The sequence below is a fragment of the Lontra canadensis genome, unplaced genomic scaffold (genome assembly GCF_010015895.1).
Source record: "Lontra canadensis isolate GAN:19392208 unplaced genomic scaffold, GSC_riverotter_1.0 scaffold28, whole genome shotgun sequence".
Taxonomy (NCBI): Eukaryota; Metazoa; Chordata; class Mammalia; order Carnivora; family Mustelidae; genus Lontra; species Lontra canadensis.
The window spans coordinates 2,670,118-2,696,739 of record NW_022631022.1 but is presented as its reverse complement, the minus strand read 5'-3'; the positions used below and the strand labels follow the sequence as shown (position 1 = coordinate 2,696,739).

The following is a 26,622-nucleotide window of genomic DNA, read 5'->3' as shown; positions in this document are numbered from 1 at the left end:
GAGTGGCATGGGCTATTACTACATAGGTGGTCTCCTTCTTCCTTTCTTCCTTTCTCTCTCTCTTTTTTAAGTAGGTGCCATGCCCAACATGGGATTTGAACTCACAACCCCGAGATCAAGAGTCACGTGCTCTCCTGACTGAGCTAGTCAGGCACCCCTACATAGGCAGTTTCTTTTTTTCTTTCTATCTATCTATTTATTTATTTGACAGACAGAGATCACAAGCAGGCAGAGAAGCAGGTAGAGAGGTTGGGGGTGGGGGGAGCAGGCTCCCCGCTGAGCAGAGAGCCTGATGCGGGGCTTGATCCCAGGACCCCGGGACCATGACCCGAGTGGAAGGCAGAGGCTCTAACCCCCTGAGCCACCCAGGCGTCCCTATAGGCAGTTTCAAAAAGGTCTTCATCCTAGTCATCTTAAGAGCAGGGACTGGGTGGGGTCAAATACATGTCTAAGGCCACAATCAACCAGCTGGTCCTTTCAGGAACACACCTATTGTGTGGCCACCACCAGACCCAAGGCTCCCCTTGTTCCTCGGATGGTGACCACATATTTCATGGATGTTTCACTTGGGTTGTCCATGGTGCTTTCTCCTGTCCAGGACTTCCTGCCCCTCCTCTCCACCCTGCCACCCTCAGTAGGCCCCTGGCTGTCTTCTAGGCCACCTGAATTTTTACTCCTTCTACTGGCGTGCTTCACCTGGGCCATGTCCTTCCCTTCCCCCTCCAAATGACTCAGCCTTGGATGTTCCTCTAAAAGGAATTCCTCTCTGGGTAGATTTAATTTGTTGCCTTTCCAGGAACCTTAAGGAAATAAGTCACTAACAGGAAATACAGGTGTGATTGGCTGATGGTTTGAAGGACCTGAATTCTTCTACCTAAGGTGTGGAGAAAAGATAACTTTTGGAGTTCCAGGACTACCTGGTCTTAACCATTCCTGGCCTCCATTTCCATTTCTGTAAAATGGGAACAACATATATAATTTTTAATGTTGTGAGGATGAAGTGAGTTAATGGGGATAATATGGCGAGCATTTAAGAATCTCTTAAATTTCATTCTTTATCAGACAGTTATGTCCCTCTTTTGTCCTCATCAAGTAACAGCATTATTCCTTTTCATCCTCCATCTTCTGATTCCCACTGCCTCCCCCAACCCCGCTCTCCTGTCTCCAAATTTCATCACTTGTTTTTTTTTTGTTGTTGTTTTGTTTTGTTTTTTGGTACTTCTCCGAAAGACTGATCCTTTAGAAATTAATTCATATGTGGCTAATATGAAACAAATTCTGTCCATTGGAGCTGAAGAAACCATAGTCTGTCAGTTCTTTCAAGCAACAATACAACACCCCCTCTCTGATTCAGGATGTTGTTCAATATTTGAGAAGAGTCTGTGTGAGTGGGTGGTCCTGTCACTCCAGAGGTTCCTCTGTGTGGGTGTGTGTGTGTGTTTTTCAGTGTGACTCTCTGCAGAAACACGCCATGGGAAGGCAGTTTGTATCCTTTCAGAAGGCTCTTTGATTCCAGGAAGTGTTTTTGGGTTTTGTTTGCTTTTGTTTGGTTTTCTAAGGGTAGGAATATGTGATTATTTATCCTTTTTCTTTTTTTTTTAAGTAGGCTCCACACCCAGTGTGGGGCTTGAACTCAGAGCTGTGAGAGCAAGAGTTGCACACACTACCGACTGAGCCATCCAGGCGCCCCTGTTTATCTTTTCTTAATTAAACCTGTTTTCCTGACTTTGAAGCACATTTGTTGATTGTCCTGGAAGCTACTTGATTGAAAATGAAATTAAAGAGAAACACTTGTCCTGACCCTCAGGACCTTCTTCTTCTTCTTCTTTTTTTAAAATATTTTATTTATTTGACAGAGAGAGATCACAAGTAGGCAGAGAGAGAGGGAGAAGCAGGCTCCCCACTGAGCAGAGAGCCTGATGGCAGGGCTCCATCATGACCTGGGCCCAAGGCAGAGGCTTAACCTACTGGGCTACCCAGGTGCTCCCAGGACCCTCTTTTTAATGTGACATTCCTCTAACACTTTTTTTTGCTCATCATAGCCTTACTCTCCATTTTCTATAGGGCAGACCACACTAGAATACCCTTTCTCCTTTTTTTTTTTTTTTAAATTTTACTTATTTATTTGACAGAGAGAGATCACAAGTAGGCAGAGAGGCAGGCAGAGAGAGAGAAAGGGGGAAGTAGGCTCCCTGCTGGGCGGAGAGCCTGATGCAGAGCTCGATCCAAGGACCCTGAGATCAAGACCCGAGCCAAAGGCAGAGGCCCAACCCACTGAGCCACCCAGGCCCCCCTCTCCTTTTTTTGCTATCTAAATTTTATTTATCATTGCAAACCAGTTCAGGGCTTCTATTCCTATAAGACTTAGGCTGATGATGCCAGAATCTCCCGCACTGCAGAGCTGTGTCCCAGGCCTCTGGAGAAAATTAGGGGACCTGCAAAACTGTCTTTGCTCCAATCCTTTTTTGGGTGTGGTGGTGAAACCAGTGAAAGGCGTACGGTCGGTATTTTTTTTTTTTTTTTTAAAGTAGGCTCCACACTGGGCCTGAACTCACATGAGATCAAAGAGTTGGAGAGTCAGACACTCAACTGACGGAGCCACCCCAGCGCCCCAGGGCAGTACTCAACTACAGTGTACGTTTTTGCCAGATTATTTATTACATGAAAACATGAAGATGCAGGAGTTTCATCAGTAGAATGAGGCTGACAGTGGTGATCACATCATGGTGGTGTTAGATGAAAGGGCCTCATCTACCTTAGCAGAATACTGGCTGCACAGTACTCAGTAAATCAGTAGGGAGGACTAGCAGATTAAATGTTACCCTTACTAACCAATACTATTAAATACTTGCTAAGCACCTTAAATGATTTCAGCATTTTTTACATTCCATTCTTAAGGTATCTCTGCAACAACTGTTTTTTATATTTATTTTTTAAGGAAGCTCTACACCCATTGTGGGGCTTAAAATCATGACCCCAAGACAAGATCTACCAACTGAGCCAGCTAGGCACCCCATCCACAACAGCCTTTTATTTCTCATCATGTCATTGGCTTGAAGTGCCCTTAGCTGTCTGTATTCCTCTCCCTGTGTCACAAAGGGCCTTCTGGTGCCGAAACACATGCATCCTCAGAGAAGGCCTGCAAAGATAAAACAGTCCATATCGTCTCAAAGGAAAAGGCAGTGAGGATGGGAAAACGGTCAGTGGGTTGTACATGTGGACAAGAAGAAATGACCAGGGCCTCAAGCTGTACAGCCTGGGAAGCCAGCAGCCGCCATGTTCGCAGAGATGCATGGCCCTTGGACTTAGCTGTAAAGTTCTGTTCTTCGAAAACTGCAGGATGAATCTGGTTTTAGGATTAGAGAACTTTAGCACTGAAAAGGACTTTAAAGACCACCTAGTTTAACTCTCCTGTTTTACCTGTGAGAACAGGTAAGGGTAAAGTAACATGAATAGTTGACAGATTGAGTGCTTTCTGAGTTGGACCCAAGTCTTCTGACTCCCAAAGCCTTCACACTTAATTTCTGCAGCAAAGAGTAAATGGCAGCTACATGCCATGTTGTTTTTTTTTCTTTATTCTTTCTAGTAGTTTTATGTCCCACTGTGAAAGACCAGCTCTGTGCTGACCCAGAAGCAGCTGATTCCTACATATGTCACTGGCCCTGGAGGTGGATCTGGGGGCTGCTTTCCAGAACAACTGTGAGACTTTGCTCACCTATATGTCTGTCAGCAAGCAGTGGAGAGTAGGCGGCCAAGAAATGATTTACATTAGCAGCCAGCATCAAGGAAAAGGGAAAAAATTACTTCTGCTAAATTCAGTGAAGCACATTATGAACCAGGCAGGGTAACGGCTGTACTAAAGTTTGTCTTCCCATAGGCGCTTAAGAGTCTAAGCCCAAAGCTGGGTTCAACACCAACACAAAGTAGAGGTCTATGGCTGGAGGTGGAGGAGGAAGCTTTCTCCTGCCCAAGAACTGCCACAGATGCTAGGTCGTTTTGGTTGCCATGGAGAGGAGGGCAAGTCCGTGTTCGCCGGGCCTGTTTAAGACTGAGGCTGACCCAGGACTGGAGAGAACTTCCCTATCACTCCCATAGGTATGGTGTCTGGTTTCCCAGGCTGTACAGCTTAAGGCCCTGGTCATTTCTTCTTGTCCACACGTTCACTCCACTGACCCTTTTCTCATCCTCACTGCCTTTTTCTTTGAGAGGATATGGACTGTTTTATCTTTGCAGGCCTTCTCTGAGGATGCATGCGTTTCGGCACCAGAAGGCCCTTTGTGACACAGGGAGAGGAATACAGACAGCTAAGGGCACTTCAAGCCAATGATGTGATAAGAAATAAAAGGTGGTCACAGAGATGATGTGAGGGTGTTATGTAAAAGTAATTGTGCTCAATCTCTAGAGGAGGGGCAGAGGCATGAGGAAAGATCTCACTCTGTGGCCAGGCATCACGGGACGGTTTAAAGCTGAGGGAGGATTAGGAACGCTGAGGTGGGGGGAAATTCTCTGCAGCTCAGGCTCCACTTGGAGCGCAAGATAAAACTCATTGCTGGAGAAATCGGCAGCCTGTGGTGTATGGAGATTACCAGTGTTCACCAAAAAACCCAAACCTAGCTCAGCTCCCAGCGAATACATGCTGACAGCACGACAGAAGAATGTGCCCATTTCTGAGCATAAAGATGATGTCCCTCAGTCCTTATTCTCCAAGTACAGTGTGTACCATTCAGTGCAATGTTAAAAGACGCTGAATCGAGAGAGAGAAAAACAACTTACAAGAGATAAGACCATTGATAGAACTAGACTCAGAGGTGGCCCACATGTTGAAATGAATGGACAGGGGCTTTAAAATATCCTATGATTATGGACAACATGCATGAACAAATGAGGAATTTCAGAAGAGATGGAAACCAAAGATGAGTGAAAATGCTAGAAAATTTTAAAAACATGACATTGGAGGTCAACGGGTCTGTCAGCCAATTGGAGGCAACTGAGGAAAGAATCAGTGACCCTGAAGATAGGTTAGTAGAAATAATCTAAACTGGAGGAAAAAAAAAAAAAAAGTATCCAGACTGAGACACAAGGAGGAAAGGAATAAAAAGAAATCAGACCACAGCATCCAAGATATATGCATATATAGAGAGGAAGAAATAGAAATTGAGAGAGAGAGAGAGATTAGAGACAGACAGACACTGACCTAACTGCAACTTTTTAAGGAATTGGCTGTGGAACTACAGAAGCCTGTGAAGTCCACAGTTTGCAGGGTAGCCTGGCAGGCTGGAGACCCATGGAAGACTTGTACAGAAGTCCAAAGGCAGTCTGCTGGCACACTGCCTTCTTTGGGGAGGTTAGTTTTTGTTCTTTTAGGGCCTTAAACTGACTGGATGAATCCCACTCCACATTATGGAGAGTAATCTGCTTTACTCAAAGTTGACCGGTTTAGATGTTATTCTTATCCCTTTCCCCTCCCCACAAACCCCACTTTTGTAGAAACATTCTGAATAAAGTTTGACCAAATACCTTAGCATTGTGGCCCTGTCAAAGCTGACACATAAAATTAACCATCATATGTCCCCTTCTGGTTACTGCCCCCACCCAAAAGCGTGTTCACTTTTATGCTTTATAACTGCGTAGATTAGTTTTGCCTTTCCTTGAATTTGACATAGATGCAGAAGAACACATATTTTGTTGTTCCATCTGGCTTCTTTCTTATGTAACCCTAGAATTTTATTGTCTAGTGAGCTGAGCAGCCCTTCCCAGAGTGGCCTGTAGGTTTGAGGGGTAAGGGTATAGAACCCCTTCTCCACCGTGCTCTTTGGGGCTAGCCTAAACTGCACACCCTAACACTGACGGGCTAGCCTGGGGTGGAGTCTGGAATCGGTTAGCTGTGCCTTTGGTCCTCGCTGCCTTCCCCCTTCAGGCCCATTCTTTCCTCTCTTAGACTCTTTGTTGTTTTGTTTGTTTATTCGTTTTAAAATACTTTTATTTACTTATTTTTGAGAGAAAGAGAGGAGATGATCAGGGGAGGGCAGAGGGAGAGGGAGAAGCAGACACCCTGCTGAGCAGGGGCCCTATTGTGGGCCTCCATTCCAGGACCCTGAGATCATGACCTGAGCCAAAGGCAGACACTTAACCAACTGAGCCACCCTGGCACCTTCTTTGTAACCCCCACATACCCCCATCCATGTTTGACTCTGTAGAGAACCCAAAGCCAGTTCATCTCCACCCCCCCCCCCCCGTATCCCTTCTCTTGAAGATCTTTGGCTTTTCAACCTGAACACGCACTCAGTCTTACTCTACTTCCTCAGCTGGTTGTCACATTGACAGGCGTGGTTTGATCCCAGAGACCGCAAACTAGACAACTCTCCCCTTCCCTTCTCTCCTCCTCCCCTTGTACTTTTTTTTTTTTTTTTTAAACTGGGTGTGGAAACAGAGTGCCAGGAAGGGTGGTAGCTTGCCCAAGATCTCACAGATGGCGGTTATACAGGGTGAGGTTGGAGGGGTTGCAGTCAGTCTCTTGATGCTATTTGCCCTTGGCTTGGGTCTTCTGCCTGCCCTCTTTCTTCCCAGCCACAGTAGCATTCCTCCCTGCCCAATGTCGCAGGGAGAGAGAACTTCCCGAGTCCCTGAGCTCCCTGAGGACACCCCCTGCCTGTGCTGGGACCCTTTCTCTGCTCCAGCACGGTCACGGATTGTCATCTTCTGCTCTTCCCTCGGGGCTCCTTCCTGGCAGGGCCTGCCACCCAGGCTAGAGCAAGGCTCAGGCTGGTGACAGACCACTGGTTGGTGTTGGCATGCTGCCGTGGCGTATTTCTGTTGGGGTGTGGCAGTTTGACGACCCCTTTCCGTTGTCCAGATGTTATCTCCCACCCCCTTAAATCATTCCTTTAGGTCAGCTTCCCATCGCAGTGACCATCAGGGTTGGCGATGGCAGTGTGGGGCCTTGAAAGGTGCTCTGTTCTAGGAATTGGGAGAGCTAGCTGCCCATAAGTCATGTGACTTTGTCCTCTCTGGACCTCTGTTTCCTCACGTGTAGAATGGGTCCATTAGGGTCTTAGAGGTCCCTCCCTGTGCTACGTTTTATGCTGCTTCCTGGTTTAAATGCAGGAGCCACAAATGCAAGATTCCAGTTGTGGCAGCGCCCTTAGGCTTAGCAGATGGGTGGGATGAGGGAGAGGGAAGGAGATGTTCTTGCCCATAGGATCGTCCTTTCTCCACCCACTTCATTGTGCCTCCTTGGTGTTTTCAGAACACAAATGACAACCCTTGTTTTTCTCCACATTTCTTGCTCTTCTCTGCCTTCCCATTTCAAACCTATAATTTTCTTGTATCTTGATGCACTTGTGTTTATTGTAAGACAGCCACGGTGCAGAATTCATGTTGCTGTGAGTTATTTTCTCTCTGCTGTGGTGCATGGGGTGATGGGAGGCAGACATCACAGCTGATCCCCGGAGGACTGTGTGTGTGTGTGTGTGTGTGAGTGTGAGATAGATATATTTATTGTTTTGAGCTCCAGTGCCCTGTCTTGATCCATAGTCCTGATTTTGCTGATTTCAGTTAAAACCAAAGATTGTGCAAGAGACAGGTTCTGGTCCTCCGAGATGTGGAGACTGGTGGTGTGGTTGAGGAGTGACAGGCCCCCCTTTTCCTTTGCTGGAAGCATTTCAGCTTGGGGTGGGGTGGGGCAGGAACCATGTGGAACATCACTGACTCCCCGAGAGGGAGGAAACAGTACTAAACACAGCTACGTTATTGATTGATTTCTTTTTAATGAGTACTGAAAGCTGCTGAGATGCCGGGATTGTCCTTTCACCTTCAGATAAAACCCTTTGTCTTTCATCCTCTGCAACAGTTCTTTTAAGAAACTTTTCAAGAGTTTTAAGAATTGTTAAGGGAAAAGGTGGTAACTTCTGGATTCCATTGTTGCTGCCTTGGCAGCCCCTCCTCCAGCCTACCCGCACTTGCCCTGACACTAGTGTAGAAGTGTGCCAGAATCCCATAGTTCTTCCCCATGGTTTTCTGTTCTGGTCTTCCCCTGGTGAAGGAAGCATAGAGTTGTGATTCCATTTGACAGGAGAGAAGACGGAGATGTGTTCGAGTTAAATGAGCAGTCCGTGCTCGCTTAGCTAGCAGTCAGGGTAAGGATCTGGGATTCCCGATTACTAATGACTTGTCAGCTTGGCAGTGCTGTTTCACCCCCGGTCATCAGGAAAGTCAGGGCAACTCAGTGTGGAGTCTTTACTGTGTCCCTCTGTGGCTCAGCCTTCTGAACGCACCAGTGAGGAGCCAGCACCTTAGCTGGTGGGGTAGGTGGTTAGACAGGTTGAGGAGGGAGGAAGGCCAGATTAAGTTTTTCTTCCGGATGGTGGGAGAATTACTGGTTTCTACAAAGTCGGGAAAATGAGCAGAGTTAGCATTTCTTCTTTTTGCCTATTGGGTGGGGTTTCTTCTGGCCAGTGTTAATTTGCAAGGCAGCATTGAACTTGATGTGCATTGCAGGGTAGGCAGGATTGCATCTGGAGCAAAGGGCGGTTTGTGGAGGTGCCCCATCTTTATGAGCAGTCGAGCCCTCCTGTCACAGAGGCCCCTGCTAGGATCTTACCCTTGTTGACAGGTTGCCTTCCTTGAAAGTATTGAACTTTTTGAAGAGGTAGTCTAGCATTATGGTTAAAATTAGAGATTCTCTCTGCCCAGGTTTCCATCGTTGCTCTGTTGCTTTTAGCTGTGTGACCTTAGACAAGTCACTTTACCCATCTGTGCTTGCGTTTGGCCTCTGTTGAAAATTAAATGCATGAGCAAGTGTAACAGTACACAGTGCTGTGAGGAGAATGACTTCTTCCATTCAGTCCCCGCCCCATCACCTGCCCAGCATGCATGCGTGTTTAACAGAAGCCCTTGGAGTAGACTGCTGAGCCCTATAGGCAGCCGGAACCTCACTGAAGTTTTAGCTGTGGGGTCTGTCCGCGTTTGACAGGTGTCTCCAGACGTTGTCATTGATGGGTTCCTGAGAGTCAGGAAACCTGAAGGTGTGCACAGTATCCTTCCAGCCATACTGGTTCTGGGCCCCTACCCCTGAGAGGCCGGGGCAGCTGTGAGACATGGTTGAGCCTTTCAGCAGGATGAGAATTACCAGCTGTCTTAGTCTGTTGGGGCTGCATAACAAAATGTCATAGACTGGTTGGCTTGAATGACAGAAAGGTATTTTTTCATAGTCCTGGAGGCGTGAAGACTGAGATGAGGGTTCTGGGGAGGCCAGCCTGGTGCCCTCTCTATAGTACACTGTTATTTGTAAGGTGTGTTGCATCTTTCCATAGACCAGGGAGGCAGGAGGGTTTGGATCTCCCTGCCTTCTTGAGAGTTGGAAAAGAGGATGAATGAAGGGTGGAAGATGATGCTTACTCCCACCCATGAAGCTCAGAAGTGGGGCGTGTATGTTGGGGGCGGGCTTCAGCCTTCTGATGTGTAATGATGGTCTTGTTGCCGTGTTTGTTTAGGGTTAAAATCACCTGAAACACAGTGGAAGCTCTTTACCACTGTTTCCTTCAAGAGTTCCCCGGAGTAACGAATGCTTTTCTGTTCTCTGTAAACTCAGTATTGCCCACCAGCGTGCTGAATGCACAGCTCGCAGGCCACTCTGCTCTGCCCACTCACCTCTGTACCCACTGGTGAAATTATGTGCTTACCAAGAGCTGGTTTGTTCCCAGAGTCGTTTGTATGGTTGTGGCTGGCGTTGTAATTATGTAACATACTTAAATATGAGATAAACTGGTGAAACACACCTGCAGGTGAAGTGGGTTCCCCACCCCCTTTGACCACTAATTAAAAGCCCTGGAAAGACTCAGTAAGTCTAGCTCACTAAACATTATTATACAATTAGGTGAGCATCAAGATGGGGGGAAATCCTAAAATCTAACAGTTTTGTGTTGCTATATATATATTTTAAAGATTTTTTAATTTATTCATTTGACAAACAGAGATCACAAGTAGGCAGAGAGGCAGGCTTCCTTCTGAGCAGACAGCCCGATGTGATGCAGGGCTCCATCCCAGGACCCTGAGATCATGACCTAAGCCGAAGGCAGAGGCTTTAACCACTGAGCCACCCAGGCGCCCCTTGTTTTGATATTCTGTGTCTACGTTTTTACTCTACTTTAAAGAATCAGGCATTGGAAATGATAGTGTATTGTTCTGGTTCATGTGAGAGGATGGTGTGGGGCTCTTACCAGTGGAATTTTATTCAAAGAGAGGGCCTTGTCCTACCTACATTAGAAGATGGGTGAATAAATGGACATTTATATATATTATGCAAAAATAAAAACTTTAGGTATATATTTTTAGGATTCCTTGCTTTGATTAACCTGGCTCCTGACCTGGTTGCATTAGAGAAGAGTTTCTGCTGTTGCCATTCAGTTTAGAGCCTGTTTTTATGGTTTGGTTTGATTTCAGTTTAATGAAATAGATTTTTTTAGGAAATAGATTTTATTTTGTGTATGGGTGTTAGCTTAATAAATCCAATACTAGAAGGACCTTTGGAAGGGGGATTTTAAAGCAGATGAAGGTGGCTCGTTCAGGATTTTAGCAGATTTTTTGGTTCCTTCTGTAGACTTGCAGCATAGTGAGAGAGATCTAATTCCCTCGTTTGACAAATGAGGAAACCGAGGCCTCGAAAGGAGAAGGGTGTCACTGGCGAGGGATGTTGGGTGGTGTAGTGAAGGCCCCAGAACCACCGCATGGAACCCTCCCCCAGAACCCCTGCGTCCGCTCTCCGTCTGGCCCCAGAGCTGGAACTCTCCACCACACAGATACTTCTCTGGGGGAAACCCCTCTGATGTCGGTTCTAACTCACGCTCCCCCTTTGGGACAGGACCAACCTGGAGGCCTTGCAGAAGAAGCTTGAGGAGTTGGAGCTTGATGAGCAGCAGCGGAAGCGCCTTGAGGCCTTTCTCACCCAGAAGCAGAAGGTCGGGGAATTGAAGGATGACGACTTCGAGAAGATCAGTGAGCTGGGTGCGGGCAATGGTGGTGTGGTGTTCAAGGTCTCCCACAAGCCGTCAGGCCTGGTCATGGCCAGAAAGGTGAGGCCACTTAAAAAAAAATTTAAAAAAGGTGGGGGTGCTGAATCAGGTTGGCCTTGGTGAATAGGTAATTGGATTATCTCTTGAAAGATCTGGGGCCTGGGGCCGGTGGGAGAAAGACTGACTTTTCACTCAGTACCTGTTTGTGCAGTTTGAATTTTGAGCTCCTGTTATCTGTGAGTTGATAGGATAAATGCACTGGTGGCCTGTCCGTGTATTCATCCCCACCCCCAGACTGGAAAAGAACTGCTGGTGACCTTCCTTAGCCTTCTGCGTGCTCTGGAAAGAATGCAGGGGGCCTCTTTGCCATTTTCCCGTGCAAGAGAAAACACTTTCATTTAGCCAGGCAGCGATGCACTAGACCCTGATTTCAAGCTGTTTGCCTGCATTCCGGCCCCGTGGGCACTTCTCCTGTATCTCCCTGCAGTGTGATATCTCTGCTCCCTGCCATGGCCCCATGTAGCCCGCGGTGTTGGAGGTGGACTTCTGTCCACCCGTGGTCCTCCTCTTTCCGAATGTGGCCCCTGCTATAGGAAGGCCGGGCTCTTGCGTGTTTCCTGGCCCACCAGCTTTAATCCCGTTGGCAAATGTTTGCTCGGGCTGCTCCTTCCTTCTTTCAAGCAGTGCCCGTCTCCGCGGCCCGCCTCCTGTCTGGCTTCTGCTAGCTGCTCCAGCCCACCACGATAACCACGGCTCCCGCGTCCTCTGGCACTCCTTGTCTGTGACCCTTGCTGGTGGCTTAGTCTTACTCAGTACCCATTTCATATGGTGGATGTGTCTGTCAACCTGTCTCCTGGATGAAACCAGGGACAGTATGAGGGGGTCATAAGGTGGCACCTGAGGCCTCAGATGGCTCTCCACCACCTCAGGCCCCAGAGGTTAAGGGGCAATCTCCTGGGCAGCTGAGGTCCACATGCCCAGTTCCTTATACCCTTCCACTCCCACAACCCTTGGGTGTCAGCCAGGTCCTCAAGGCTGCTTTTCCCCTCATCTCTCAGCTTCACTGGTCCTTTTGGAGGGAACTCTCCATTCAGCTTTGTTCTTGGGAGGGGTAAGCTTCCCTCTTCCTCACTCTTGGCTCTAGGAACAGAGGCACACCCTCCCCTGGCTCCAGCTACTCCAGTAGTAATACATGCCTTGATAGGTTGGCACCGAGTGCTTTGGTCAGGTGGAAACTTGTTAGTTACACCGTGCCCGTCTCCTCTCTTGCCGCCTTTAAGAGCTTAAGCATTGAAGAACGCTCCCATCCATCCATGCATTCATGCCTCTGTGTATTTTTAAAGCCTCTTTTCCTCCCACCTCTCTTTTCCCAGCTCATTCACCTGGAGATCAAACCTGCAATCCGGAACCAGATCATAAGGGAGCTGCAGGTTCTACACGAGTGCAACTCCCCCTACATCGTGGGCTTCTACGGTGCCTTCTATAGCGATGGCGAGATCAGTATCTGCATGGAGCACATGGTATGTGGCAGTCTTCCAGGTTCTGGGGCAGTGGCCTGGGAGTCGGATGGCTCTGGGCTCATCTTTGGTTTGGGATGCGACTGGCTGCCTCCCCGTTCCTCCCTGCATCCATATCCCTGTCTTGGACATCTGGGAAGTGTGACTGTAGAACCTGGAATAATAACCAAAGACAACAGGCCTCTTTCTGAGATCCCCTCCTCTCTGCAAAGAGAGGTGACAGCAACCAGGTAACCCTGGTGGGAATGCCCAGAGCACATCTCCCAGTTTTCTTGCCCCCAAGATTTTGATGTGGGTAAAATCTGCTTAGTGTAGTTTAAATCCATTTATGATGTGCAGTGTCGTGTGCTAGGCACCCATTTCTGGGGTTGTGGAGATGAGACATTCCCATGCTCGGAGACTGTAATCTGCTTTAAGGACAGTCCGGAGGGGTTCTTTTGGCGTGCAGAGAAGTAACACCACCTGGTACACATCAGAGGGGGCAAATAAGGGGGCGCTTACAGATTAATTGTGTGGACCTGAATTACCAGTCTTTGTACCATTAGCTGCCTGGAGTCCCTTCCTGTCTTCCCAGTGCCTAATAGTAATAGTAACAGTAACAGTGCACAGCAATAATAATGTTAGCAGTACTAATACGGATTACTGTGTCGGGTATATATCCCGTCATGTACTGCCTAACACAGATTGATACTTCACTGCATTTTCTCAACAACCTCATTGGCTGGGTAGATCATCTGCGATTTATAAATGAGGAGACTGAGGCCCAGAAAAATGAATGACTAGCCCAAGGTCCTGCAGCTAGTTAATGGAATTAGAATTTAAACCAAGACTGTCGGACCCCAAGGCCAGTACTTCGTTGAATCCCCTGGATAGTGATTGAGGCTCTGTTTCCATCCTGGATGCTAGAATTTCAGAGAGAGAAGCTGGCTTCGTGATCGCAGTTTTTCCCTGTCCCCATGAGGCAACAGGGGACTTTGGAATCCGAGCTGTTTTTGTTTTATTTTTTTAAAGATTTTATTTATTTATTGGACAGAGTGAGAGGGAACACAAGCAGGGGGAGTGGGAGAGGGAGAAGCAGGCACCCTGCTGAGTAGGCAGCCTGATGCGGGGCTCGATCCCAGGACCCTGGGATCATGACCTGAGCTGAATGCAGACGCTTAGTGACTGAGCCATCCAGGTGCCCTGGAATCTGAGATGTTTATTCATATCTCCCTTCTCCACAAAAATCCAAGTAGACACTGTCTTGTTTGCCACTGTGTCTCCAGCGCCCAGAATAGTCCTGGCACACAGCAGGTGCTCAATAATGACTTGTTTACAGACTGTCACCTTCTCTTCGGGACCTCGGGCATGTTTCTTTCTGATTCTCTTATTTCCTCCTTCTGTACAATGGCCATTCGTCTACCTCCCTCTTAGTAGATGAGCCCTCAAGGATTAGGGAAGATAACGGAGTCAGACTTGAGGCACTGACTCCAGGCCTGGCTTCTGCGAACAGTAGCGCCCACTTCATTCTCACTGGAGCTGACAGCTCAGAGACGAGGGCTGACGTGACCCAGTCTGTGCACTTCTGGCTGCTGTGCTTTCAGTTCTTGGGCCGGCCAAGTGTCCCTCAGCAGCTGCACTTCCTTCCTGCCCTGACCTCTGGAAGGACAGCCCCGGGTTCTGGCCTTAATGAACTCCAGGAGCACCTGCCAGGGAGGTTTGTCCCTTGCCGGTGCCCCATTACTTTGAACTTCTCTTCATGGGAACGATCGGGGGGTGCCGTGCACACTTTTGGAGGCATCTGCTGACTGGTGGGGAGCCGTGTGGAACGCAGACCCTGAAACATCTTCTGCGTGCCTGAAGGTCACTGAGAAAGCTCTCCTTCCTCTTGCTTGAACAGGAGTGCAGCAGCCTCTGGGAAGCACGTAAATATGTCTGGTTTGGTCCTCCCTCAATCTTGGAGTGCTGATATTTTCCCCTTGGGTCTTAGCCTCCCTCTGGCGGGGTGTGGCGCAGGGGGAGGGGGCTGTCCCTTATGCTTTGGGTTTCTTGGGTGCTTTGTGCTGATGATGGTTGGTTTTCTAGCTCTCGCCCGGAGTTTTGGATGAAGATGGGTAACTGGGAGGGGAGGTCCTTGAGAACTAGAAGGGGGAGAGGCTGGGAGTAATGGCCAGAGGAGACTTTTCCCTCGTAGGTGTTACTGCAATAATGGAAGGCGGGTGGCGGCATGGCTAGACATAATAGTGACTAGCTCTCCCATCTTCCATCACTTGGCGAGTCCTTTCCATGTCGTGGAAATTATTAATCCCATCAGCCCTCTCCTGTGAGACACAGTGTGGACCACCCTCCCTAAGGTGGTAGATGCAGGGAACATGGCCTTGAGAGTTAGTAATTAGTCCAAGTTCTATAACGAGTAAATGTCGGTGAGCTCAGTTCTGACTAGTGTCTCTGACCAGGTCTGCTATCTTTAAATTTTAGGCTCTCTCAGGATTTTCTCTTCTGTGCCGAGAAATGTTTGGAGCAGCTAGCTCTTCTCTAGGGGTCCTGCCTCCTGCTAACACCTGTGTCTCTGTGGTTTTTGGCGCTTATAGCCAGTCAGGGTTTACGTTACTTAGCATGGGTTCAGCTTCACAAACACTTACTTGTGTTGCCTGTGATGTGAAGGGTGCCATAGGAGCCGCTGGGGCATGGAGACCCTGTGAGCGGCCTCTCTCTTCTCCAGAGCTGGTCGCACGGATGGCTGTACTCTAGGGCATTCTTAGGTGAGGAGTGTCCGTGTGGACAGAAGGGCTCCTGAGCACTGGCTCTGTGTCACCTCATGGCTTCTGTCTTCTGAGCCATCAGGTAACTTCCCGAATTCCCTCCACGTCTGTGCCACTCAGCGTTCTCCCTTTGTTAGAGGAACAAGGATGCTATGTGTCGAGTGAGCATGGTTGAACTCCAGGGTGCTTGCCTCAGAGGTTAGGATTAGGCCCCAGACATTGATAGGCAGCGGCCTTTTCATTTATTCAGAACTTGCTGGAACCTGTTTTGTTAGCCTTCTGTCACCTCTTGCTGTGAGGAATTCAGTCTTTTTATTTGTCTTCAATGTACCCGTAGTGAGGCTTCCTTATTCTGGAACCCTTTATTCACTTTGGATTCTTGGCTGTTGATTACAACATTTGTGCCTCTTGCTCTGCCCTTCCCACCCAACCTTTCCCTCCAGGAGGACGCAAGGACTCAGGACGGGACAAGGGTCGGTTTCCCATCCTCTCAGTCCATTTCCAGTATCTTCAGGTCAGGTTTCCTCTCATGGATTTGGCTTTGTGGGAACGGTAGGGTCCTCCCACAGAAACAGAAGATATCTCTGGAGTTACCCAGGGAGCCTGAGCCTAGAAACCTGGCTTTCAGAAGCTGGGAGGGTCAGAACCTTTTGAGGGTCAAACACAGTGTCTGGCACCCATTGAGTGAAATGTGTCGAGTGGCAGAGTGAAGGAGGCCCAGATGTGGAGGGCATGGTCAGGCCTAGGGCATGGTGGGAGAGAGTTAGGCCTGGGGTTTTCTGTTCTAGGTATCCCCAGGTACCGAGAGCAGCTGGAACAGTATGTTAATGCTGACAGAGAGGCTCAGAGTGACCAGAGGCAGGACCGTGTGGTGAGGCTCTGTGGCCTGAGGTCTAAGCAGCCACGCTCCAGAGTAGCTTTCTGTTCTAGCCCCGGACCCGCTCATGCCTTCTTCGCCCCTAAGCAGCCCTTCGTCCAAGAGTGCTCCTATCCTGGCCTCCTCTGACAGAAGAGCTCTCTGACTGCTCATTGCCACTTCTCTTTGGCGATTTCTGTTCTGTCTCAGCTTCCACATTTCAAAGGTGTTGTTTAGACCCTGTGCGTTAGCCACGTCCCAACTTCAGGGGTTCTTGGCTTCTGTCTTTGTCACTGTCTCTGTGTGTTCTTTGTGGCTAACATTTCCCCCAACACTTCATTAATTAGGACAATTTTAAACACAGCAAGGTGTAGTATACACTGTAAACCCAGCGCCCAGATTCTGCACTTACGGTTTTGCCATATTTGCTTGACCACATATTGCCCATCTATCCCTGGCCCACATCATTTTTTAGATGCTTCTTAAAATGAATTTGTGTCCTTGACATCCATGGGACAAATTCACCTATCTTCTAAAGCGCTCAGCCTAGGGCTGACCTCTGCTAGAAAGAAGCTGTGCTTGCACTGCCCAGTCTGGATGGTTGAGACCCCAGGGATGAATGGATGCCCCCTGATCAGGATAGGAATCTCCTGCCCTGGGGGAAGTAGATTCCTGCTCACGTGGTAGCTGAGCAACTGGGGACCTGAGGATTCAGGGGGAATGGTTCTCAGGCAGGAGTAAAAGCTTTTGAGCTCCTTTTCTCCATAAAGCATTTGTCTCTTCTATAGAAAACCTTCACAAAAGCACCATTGATTTACTTAATAATTGGCTTCTAAAAATAAGTACAATTTCAGCAGCTTTAGTCAAGGAAGGCAAGTCCTTGGCAACAGTGAAGTGAAATTAAAAGGTTGTAAGGTGAGTTGTAGGCAGCTCTGGGTAATTCTGACTGTGGTTCATGCTTCGTAAATGTTGCTAATAATCCCATTGTTCACACTGTAACTCTGCTCACAGCTGGGAAGGAGGTGAAAGGAAAGAGAGCCAGGGTTTCTTTCTTTTTAATAGGAATATTTATCCCAACCCCCCAGGGAAAGCGTGAGCCAGGCTGCCCTCTGTCTTAGGCTGTGGAACTTGAGAACCGAGGAGTTAGCATTTCTACCTCATTTGAGTCCGATTTTGACGGAGTTGCTTTGTTACCTAGTTTTAACTCCATAGTCCTCCCTGATAATTAGAGGCAAAGCCGATCAGACAAAGGATCTGAAACCACATCCAACTGGAAACAGGAGAGAAATGGCTCGGAAGCTTTCTGCACTGGAGTCCCTCTTCCCACTGGTAAAGGAAATTGAGCGGTGCACTCATGTTTCTAGAAGCCCGCTGACTTAGATGTGGTTACCTGGGCTCTGATGTCCTGATTTGGCCACCAGGGGCCTACGGCATTGTGAAGGCAGCCAGGTCCACAGGGTGACTCGAAACTCAGCCTGGATCACAGCTTGGGTAGGGCTCTTCCAAGGATTCTTAGAAAATAAATGGCTCTACAGGGGAGCTCTGTTTGGTTCTAGATTAATGATTGCACTCTCATGTGTGTGTGGGAGTTCTGGCACATAGGAAATGTTAGGTTGAATTTCAGAATCTTCCATCGTGCTCTTGGGTTGACTGACCCACCCACCATTAATTCTGAGGAGAACAAACAACCTGTTTGGGGGTACTCGAGGGTATTTGGGAATTCGCACTTGTACTGCTTTCTTTTCCCTCAGCATCTGTGATTCAGAGTTGACTGTGATAGAGAGTGATTGGTCTAAATGCTCCTTTCTATAAGCCTAGGAATTTTAAGTGGATAATCTGTTTTTAGCGTTGTTTTAGGAGACATTTCTTGAGGGGTCTGTATCCCTGAATGAATCTTACTTATTTTCTCACCTCCCATAGAAAGAAAGTGGTGTTCTATCTATCTTAGAGTGCTGTTGCACAAACTGGACATTTAGTAAATACTGTAGTTAATTGATTTGTAGATTTAATACTCCACTTTCATAAAGGAGTTCAGTAATTTAAAAAGGTAAAACATTTATTTACTGTGGAAAATTTGCAAACAGAAGAAAAGCACAAAGAAGGAACTATCATGCAACAGAAATCCCTCATTGTCTTACCATCTAGACTAGAAGTAACCTTTGGTAACATTTTGGATGTTCTGGCTTTGTGTGCGTAGGCAAACACTTTTTTTATGTGTATAAAAGTGGGACTATGGGGTGCCTGGGTGGCTCAGTCAGTTAAGTGTCTGCCTTCAGGTCATGATCCTAGAGTCCTGGGATCGAGTCCCACACCAGGCGCCTTGCTCAGTGGGAAGCCTGCTTCTCCCTCTGCCTGCCACTCCCCCTGCTTATACTCATGCTCTCTCCTCTTTCTTTCTGACAAGTACATAAGTAAAATTTTAAAAAATAACATTTATATTAAAAAAAAGTGGGGGGGGCGCCTGGGTGGCTCAGTGGGTTAAAGCCTCTGCCTTTGGCTTGGGTCATGATCCCAGGGTCCTGGGATCGAGCCCCACATCGGGCTCTCTGCTTAGTGGGGAGCCTGCTTCCTCCTCTCTCTCTGCCTGCCTCTGCCTACTTGTGATCTCTGTCTGTCAAATAAATAAGTAAAATCTTTAAAAAAAAAAAAAAAGTGGAAACATGTTCTGTCCTTCTGTTTATCATGTGTGCCTTGTTCTGTGACCTTATGCTCCGTGTGTCACCGAGGCTAGGTGGTTTTGGAGGCAGGAAGCTTACAGAGATGTCCCCCTGCTTTGCCATGTCTTGCTGCCTCAGGTGCAGTTTCTATGTCCCTCCTGCTGCCAGCTCTTCCCTTAGCCCCTTCGTCCTCTGAGCACCTGTAGTGATGTCTGTTCTCCTCATTCAACCATTTGTTCCCTGCCTTGTTTCAGAGGAGGATTTGAGGTGCCCTGCCTCATTGAATGTTCTTTCTCCCCAAGCAGAGGGTGTTTGTTTCTGTATTTATAGTTTTTTTCCATCCCTAGTTTTTCACATGTGCCTATGCTTTTCACAGAGGTGATGAATAAATGACATTGGTAACTGCTCAGTGTAGATGAGATACTTTAAAAATCAGTCTAACTCTTTCTCTCTCTCTCAGATACGTAACAACAACAAAAAATGGGGCTCTTGCATGGCGCAGTCTGTGGAGCGTCCAACTCTTGATTTTGGCTCAGGTCGTGATTTCAAGGTTGTGGGATCCAGTCCAACAGGATCTGCGCTCAGCAGGGGGGCATCAACTTGGGTTTCTCTTTCCCTCTCCCTCTACCCCTTGCCCTCCATGACCCGAGCCGAAGGCAGATGCCCAACCATCTGAGCCACCCAGGCACCCCAGACTTTTATCTTGAGAGAGAGTGCATGCACATATGAGCAGTGTGAACAGGGTGAGGGGAAGAGGGAGAGGGAGATTAGGACCTGAGCTGAAATCAAGAGTTGGACCTATAACTGAGCCACTCAGGTGCCCCTTGAGTGCCTTTTTTTCTTTTTTTTTTTTAAATTTATAATTTAAACTCAGTTTAATTAACATATAGTGTATTGTTAGTTTCAGAGGTAGAATTGAGGGGTTATCAGTTGTGTATAGCACCTGGTGCTCACTGCATCATGTGCCCTCCTTAATGCCCATCACCCAGTTACCCCACTCCACTCCACTCCACTACTCCACTCCCTTCCCCTCCAGCAGCTCTCCGTTTGTTTCCTAGGGTTAAGAATCTCTTATGGGTTGTCTCCCTCTCTGTTTCTGTCTTAATTTATTTTTCCTTCCCTTCCCCTATGTTCATCAGTGTTTCTTAAATTCCACATAAGTGATATCATATGATATTTGTCTTTCTCTAATTGACTTATTTCACTTAGCATAATATCCTCTAGTTTGATCCATGTCATTGCAAATGGCATTATTATTTTTGATGGCTGCATAATGTTCGAGCATGTGTGGTTGTGCACACAGGGTGGGAACACAGACACATCTTTATCCATTCATCTTCTGATGGACATCTTGGCTTTTTCCATATTTTGGCTGTTGTGGACATTTTTGCTATAAACAGTGGGAGGTATGAGCCTTCAAGATACTTTATTTGTATTCTTTGGATAAAACCTAGTAGTACAATTGCCAGGTCCTAGGGTAGCTCTGTTTTTCACTTTTTGAGGAACCTCCATGCTGTTTTCCAGAGTGGCTGCATCGGTTTGTATTTCCACCAACAGTGAAAGGTGGTTCCTCTTTCTCCGCATCCTTTCCAGCATCTGTTGTTTCCTGAGTTGTTAATTTTAGCCAACAAATGCCATTCTATAAAGCGAAATCAGAATTACTTCTCTCTTATGCATGTATAACACTTTTTTTTTTTAAAGATTTATTTATTTATTTATTTGACAGAGATCACAAGTAGGCAGAGAGGCAGGCAGAGAGAGAGGGGGAAGGAGGCTCCCCGCTGAGCAGAGAGCCCGATGTGGGGCTCGATCCCAGGACCCTGAGATCATGACCTGAGCCGAAGGCAGAGGCTTAACCCACTGAGCCACCCAGGCGCCCCTGTAATACTTTTCTTTCTTTCTTTTTTTTTTTTTTAAAGATTTTATTTATTTATTTGACACAGAGAGATCACAAGTAGACAGAGAGGCAGGCAGAGAGAGAGGGAAGCAGGCTCCCTGCTGAGCAGAGAGCCCGATGCGGGACTCGATCCCAGGACCCTGAGATCATGACCTGAGCTGAAGGCAGCGGCTTAACCCACTGAGCCACCCAGGCGCCCTGTAACACTTTTCTTATGCACTTGTTTTATTAGGAGTTGTATATTTACTCCTCTACTTTGTACATTTTATTTTTTTAGAGATTTTACTTATTTATTTGAGAGAGAGCGAGTGAGAGAACATGATTGGGGAAGGGGGTTGGGGAGAAGGGGCAGAGGGAGAGGGAGAAGCAGACTCCCTGCTGAGCAGGGAGCCTGATGTGGGACTCGATCCCAGGAACCCCAGGATCACGACTTGAGCTGAAGGCAGACGGATGCTTAACCGACTGAAGCACCCAGGTACCCCTGTACATTTATTGAGGATGGGAACAGGTCTTTTTTTATATCTCTATCCTCCATAGAACTTAACACCACTTCATGACACTTGGTAGGATTTGTGGAATGAATTAACTACTTTCTGTGGCATTTTTCTTTTGATTTTATTAACTATGATTTGTTAGGATAATATCAAATACAAGTTGTGACTTATATGCTGGTGAGAAAATGGCTGACATTTATTGAGCATTTACTGTGGGCTAGATGTTGTCCTGAGTGCTTTGCATGTATTAGCTTGTTCAATGTTTATAGTCACCCTGTGGTTATTATAGTAGTCTTAAAATATCACCCCCATTTTACAAGTTGTGAGTAACATGGCCAAAGTTCCCTTGATGGTAAGTGGCAGAGTTGGTGGGATGTGAATTTAGACAGTTTGCCTCTAGAGCCTCTGGTCCTAACTATATACTGTTCCTTCAGTTCAACACAAACCTTTTTTTTTTTTTTTTTCTCCCCAAAGATTTTATTTTTAAGTAATCTCTGCACCCAATGTAGGGCTTGAACTGTCAACTCCAAGATCAAGAGTCATGTGTTCTACTGACTGAATCAGCCAAGTGCCCCCCACACAGCTTTTTTTGATTCCTGGATTGGTAGTTCATTTAATGATTATTCATATGATTTGAGTTTTTGGTTACTTGGTCCCTCCCACAATGTTTTGCATTTCTGTCTTTGAGGTCTGGAACAAATCAAACGTTACCCTTCCAGGGGGATTTGCCACATGTGAGATACCCTTCCCTGCTGAAGTTTAACACTTGAAAGAATAGTTAGAAACACTGTCACTAAATGGGCTGTTTTTCTTTTTCTTAGGATGGGGGTTCCTTGGATCAAGTCCTGAAGAAAGCTGGAAGAATTCCTGAGCAAATTTTAGGAAAAGTTAGCATTGCTGTGAGTATATTGTGCAATTTTTCTTCCAAGCCCCCTCATCAGGAAGTTAATGAGTTGGCAGGAAATGGACATGGGAGGAAGATAGTAAGTCAATCAAGGGAAAGTTTGTAAGAAGAGTCAGGTCTTCTTGCTAGAATTTTCCCTGTCTAGATTCTAGATATAATATCTCTCTCTCTTTCTCTTGTCAGAACCTGAAAAGTGACTTTCTTTATATTAAAATCTGTGTCTACAGAAATAGGACAGGGTGTCCAAAAGAATTCCCACTGTGGCATGAAAAATCCTCTTTTTATATTGCAGTTTTAGAAAAAAAGGGACTTCAAGCACCAGGGTTTTTAAAGTTGTCTAAACCTGAAATAATCAATGTTGCTTAAAGTAACTCTGTACCATGTAAAAAGATGGTTTCTTGGTAAGACAGGTTAAAAAAATTGAATACAAAATAAGGAAAGAAGGCAAATTTGTGATGTTAGATGAAATATTTTCTAGATCATTTTAAAATACGGAGGCTGACTAACCACCGTCATTTCAATTTCCCGTCTTGTGACATTGTCTTTCTTCTAGGTAATAAAAGGGCTGACGTACCTGAGGGAGAAGCACAAGATTATGCACAGAGGTGAGAAGTGCTTGCTACTTACTATGTTTTGAATTTTAGCTGAAATTGAAAAGTTGTTGCATGCTCTTGTGTGTGTTATTTTGGTGTGAAAGCTATTGAATAGTGTTTTTAATCTTTATAACAAGTCTTTGACTAGTTAGTTACTTAGTTTGCAGTAAGCTTTACACTGAACATGGGGCTTGAACTCATGACCCTGAGATCGAGTTGCATGTTCTACTGACTTGCAGTCTCTAGACATTCCAGTAGGTGTGGAGGGGTGTCTCACCGTGATCTGAATTGACCTGCCCCTCGTGACTCACTGTGTTCTCTGTCTTTTCATGTGCTTTTATGCCACCCAGATATCTTCATTAGTAAGGCCTCTGTTCAAAGGGTTACCCATTTTTCCAATTGGGTTATCTTTTTATTATTAAATTTTAAGAGGTCTTTATATCTTCTAGACAAGACTACCTGACAGATGAATGTTTTGCCAATATTTGGTTTTAGTCTGTGGCTTGCCTTTTCGTTTCTGTGTCTTTTGAAAAGCAAATTTTTTTATTTAGATGAAGCTCAGTTTCTTGATTTTTTTCCTTTAGACTTGGTTGTGCCCTTGGTGTCCCATATAAAAATTCTGCTGAAACAGAGGTCACCACAATAGTCTTCTGTCTTCTTTCAGAATGCACTTTGTGCCTTTAATTCATAGAGTTAGACCTGTGATCCACCGAGAGCTCATTTTTCTTTATGGGTATGTTTTTCTGCATAAGAATACACAACCGTTGGGGCAACATTTGTTGACGAGATGATTCTTCCTCTATTGAACTGCCTCGGAATCTTTGTCAAAACTCAACGGGCTACATGTGTACATGTCTGTTTCTGAATTCTTCCTTCTGTTCTATTTAATCTATTATATTTAGCTTCATACCAACACCACACTGCTGATTATTGCTGCTTTGTAATAAATCTGGAAATCAGGTAGTCTGAGTGCCCCACCTTTGTTTTTCTTCTTCAAAGCTGTTTTGTCTGTTCTAGGCCCTTTGTGTTTCCATTTCTGTTTTAGATATAATTTGTCAATTCTACACAGAAAGGTTACTGGGATTTTCAGTGGGATGGCCTTAAATCTACAGATCAGTTAAAGCAAAACTGACACCTTAACAACCCTGACCATGGGGGTACTTGCATAACAACATGAATGTATTCACTGCCAGAACTGTATGCTTGAAAATGGTTAAAATGGTAAATTTTATGTTAATGCATATTTTATAATTTTTGAAAAAAATGCCAATTTTAGAAGTGGCTCCTAAGCTGGCCAGTTGATTCCATCAGCCCCCTCACTCCTCTTGAGCCCTCCCTTCTCACATCTGTCACCGTTAACACACTGTGGCTGAATGGACGTGGTCCACAGCCCTATGTTCTCCATTTTTCTGGCCTCTGGCTTCTTCAGCATTTTTTAATTTCCTGATAAACTTTACTGAGGTGTAATTTATATTGGATAAAAGACAGCCACTTTAGCGGAAGGTTTGATGTGTGATGTTTGATAAATCCTCACTTGCGTCTACCACCATAATTAGGATAGAACATTTCCACCACCCCAGATGTATACCCTTGCGCTTCTGATGCTCATTTCTCCTTAGACCTTCGGGCAACCACTGATGTGCTTTCTATCACTGTAGACTTATTTTTGCATTCTCTATTTTATATAGGTGGAAATAGTTTGTACTTTTTTTTTTTAAGATTTTATTTGAGAGAGGGAGGGAGAGAGCACTGAGCAGGGGAGGGGCAGAGGGATGAGCAGGCTCCTGGCTGAGCAGGGAGCCCAATGCGAGGCTCGATCCTAGGACCCTGGATCATGACTGAGTCAAAGGCAGACGCTTAATGACTGAGCCTGCCAGGCGCCCCCTGTGTGATGCCATTTGTGTAACTCTGGAAATTATAAACTGATCTGTAGTGATGAAATGCAGACCAATGGTCGTGTGGGGAGTGAGGGTAGGGGGGAAGGGAAGAATTAGAGGGTCACAAAGAAACTTTTGGGGGTAATATGTTTATAATCTTGATTGTGGTGATGATCACATATATATATTCTTCAAATGATACACTTTAAACATGTGGGGTTTATTGTATGAAAATTATAGACCAGTAGGGGCTCCAGGATGGCGCAGTTGGTTAAGCATCCAGTTCTTGGTTTCAGATCAGGTCATGATTTCAGGGTCCTATGTGGGATTGAGCCCCGTTTCAGGCTCTGCACTCAGTAGGGAGTCTGCTTGAGATTCTCTCTCCCTCTGCCTCTCACAGACTTGTTCACTTTCTCTCTTTCGTTCTCTCTCAAGTAAATAAATCTTTTTTTTAAATCTTATTTACTTATTTGATGGAGTGAAAAAGATCAGAAGTAGGCAGAGCAGTAGGCAGAGAGAGGGAAGCAGGCTCCCTGCTGAGCGGAGAGCCTGATGCGGGGCTTGATCCCAGGACCTGCTCCCAGGATCCGCTCCTAGGATGCTGAGATCATGACCTGAGCCGAAGGCAGAGGCTTAACCCACCGAGCCACCCAGGCGCCCCTCAAGTAAATAAATGTTAAAAAAGTAAAATTATAGTCTCTCTCTCGTTCTCTCTCAAGTAAATAAATCTTAAAAAAAGAAAATTGTAGGGGCGCCTGGGTGGCTCAGTTGGTTAGGAACCGACTTTGGCTTGGGTCATGATCCCAGGGTCCTGGGATCGGGTCCCATTTTGGGACCTGCTCATTGGGGAGCCTGCTTTTCCCTCTCCCTCTGCCTGCTATTCTACCTGCTTATGCTCAATCTCTCTGTGTCAAATAAATAAAAAAATATTTTAAAAAAGAAGAAAATTATATACTAATAAAGCTGTTAACCAAGAAGCAAAAAAATAAAAAAACAAAAAACAAACAAAACAAACAAAACACCCCCGCCAAAACAGTGAAGTTGCTGAAAACAGTGATAAAGCAAGTTTCTTAAAAGCAGCCAGGGAAAGGGACAACCACTTTGGGAGAGAGTTTGGTAGTTTCTTTTGAAGTTAAACCATACAACCAGTCCATCAACCCCACATCTCAGCATTGACTTAAGAGAAATGAATACAGGGGCACCTGGGTGGCTCAGTGGGTTAAAGCCTCTGCCTTTGGCTCAGGTCATGATTCCAGGGTCCTGGGATTGAGCCCCACATTGGGCTCTCTGCATGGCAGGAAACCTGCTTCCTCCTCTCTCTCTGCCTGCCTCTCTGCCTACTTGTGATCTCCGTCTGTCAAATAAATAAATAAATAATCTTAAAAAAAAAAAAAAAAAAGAATACATTTGTCCACATACGGACTCGCGCACGAATGTTCATAGCATCTTTATTCACAGTAGCCCCAAACTAGAACAAACAAAATATTAATCACCAGATGAGTGAATAAACAAATTTTGATATATTTACACAACAGAATGCAACTCAACAATAAAAATGAACAAACTGTTGATACAACTTGGATGAATCTCAAAAACGTGCTGAGTAAAGAAGCCCTAAACAAAAGAATACAGACTGTAGGATTCCACATATGTGATTATCTAGGACAGACGTAATTAATCCACAGTAACACAGTAATAAAGTAGATTAGTGGTTGCCTGAAGGTGTGGGGGACTGGAGTGGGGATCGCCTTCAAAGGGATATGAGGGAACTTTTTGGAGTAATCAAAAATTTAAATCCTGATTTTGGTGGTGGGTTCACAGGTGTACACTTCATTCGGAATGTGTCAAACTATACACTTAAAATGCAACGTTGTAGAAGGCTTCCTACTTTTAACCACTATCTACCATTTTGTCCTTTTTAGTAGCAGTAAGGAGATACAGTGCAACTTGTGTGGGGAACAGTTTTCCAGCAGTATATAGACCTTGATCTGGGGTGTTTTTTGTTTTTTGTTTTTTTTTCCCAGACCTCTGAATTCCGGGATAGAATATTCTAGTGTACTTACTTCTAGGAAATAGG

General features: G+C 46.0%; 1 protein-coding gene across 2 annotated transcripts in view; it reads left to right on the top strand.

The window, feature by feature from the left end:
- Positions 1-26,622, top strand: part of MAP2K1 (mitogen-activated protein kinase kinase 1) — a 77,949-nt gene that overhangs the window by 26,987 nt on the left and 24,340 nt on the right. For both annotated transcript variants that reach the window (XM_032864639.1, XM_032864640.1), the window contains exons 2-5: positions 10,859-11,069; positions 12,383-12,529; positions 21,993-22,070; positions 22,629-22,680. In XM_032864639.1, the coding sequence (XP_032720530.1) occupies positions 10,859-11,069; positions 12,383-12,529; positions 21,993-22,070; positions 22,629-22,680 (488 nt within the window). The remainder of the gene's footprint in view (positions 1-10,858; positions 11,070-12,382; positions 12,530-21,992; positions 22,071-22,628; positions 22,681-26,622) is intronic.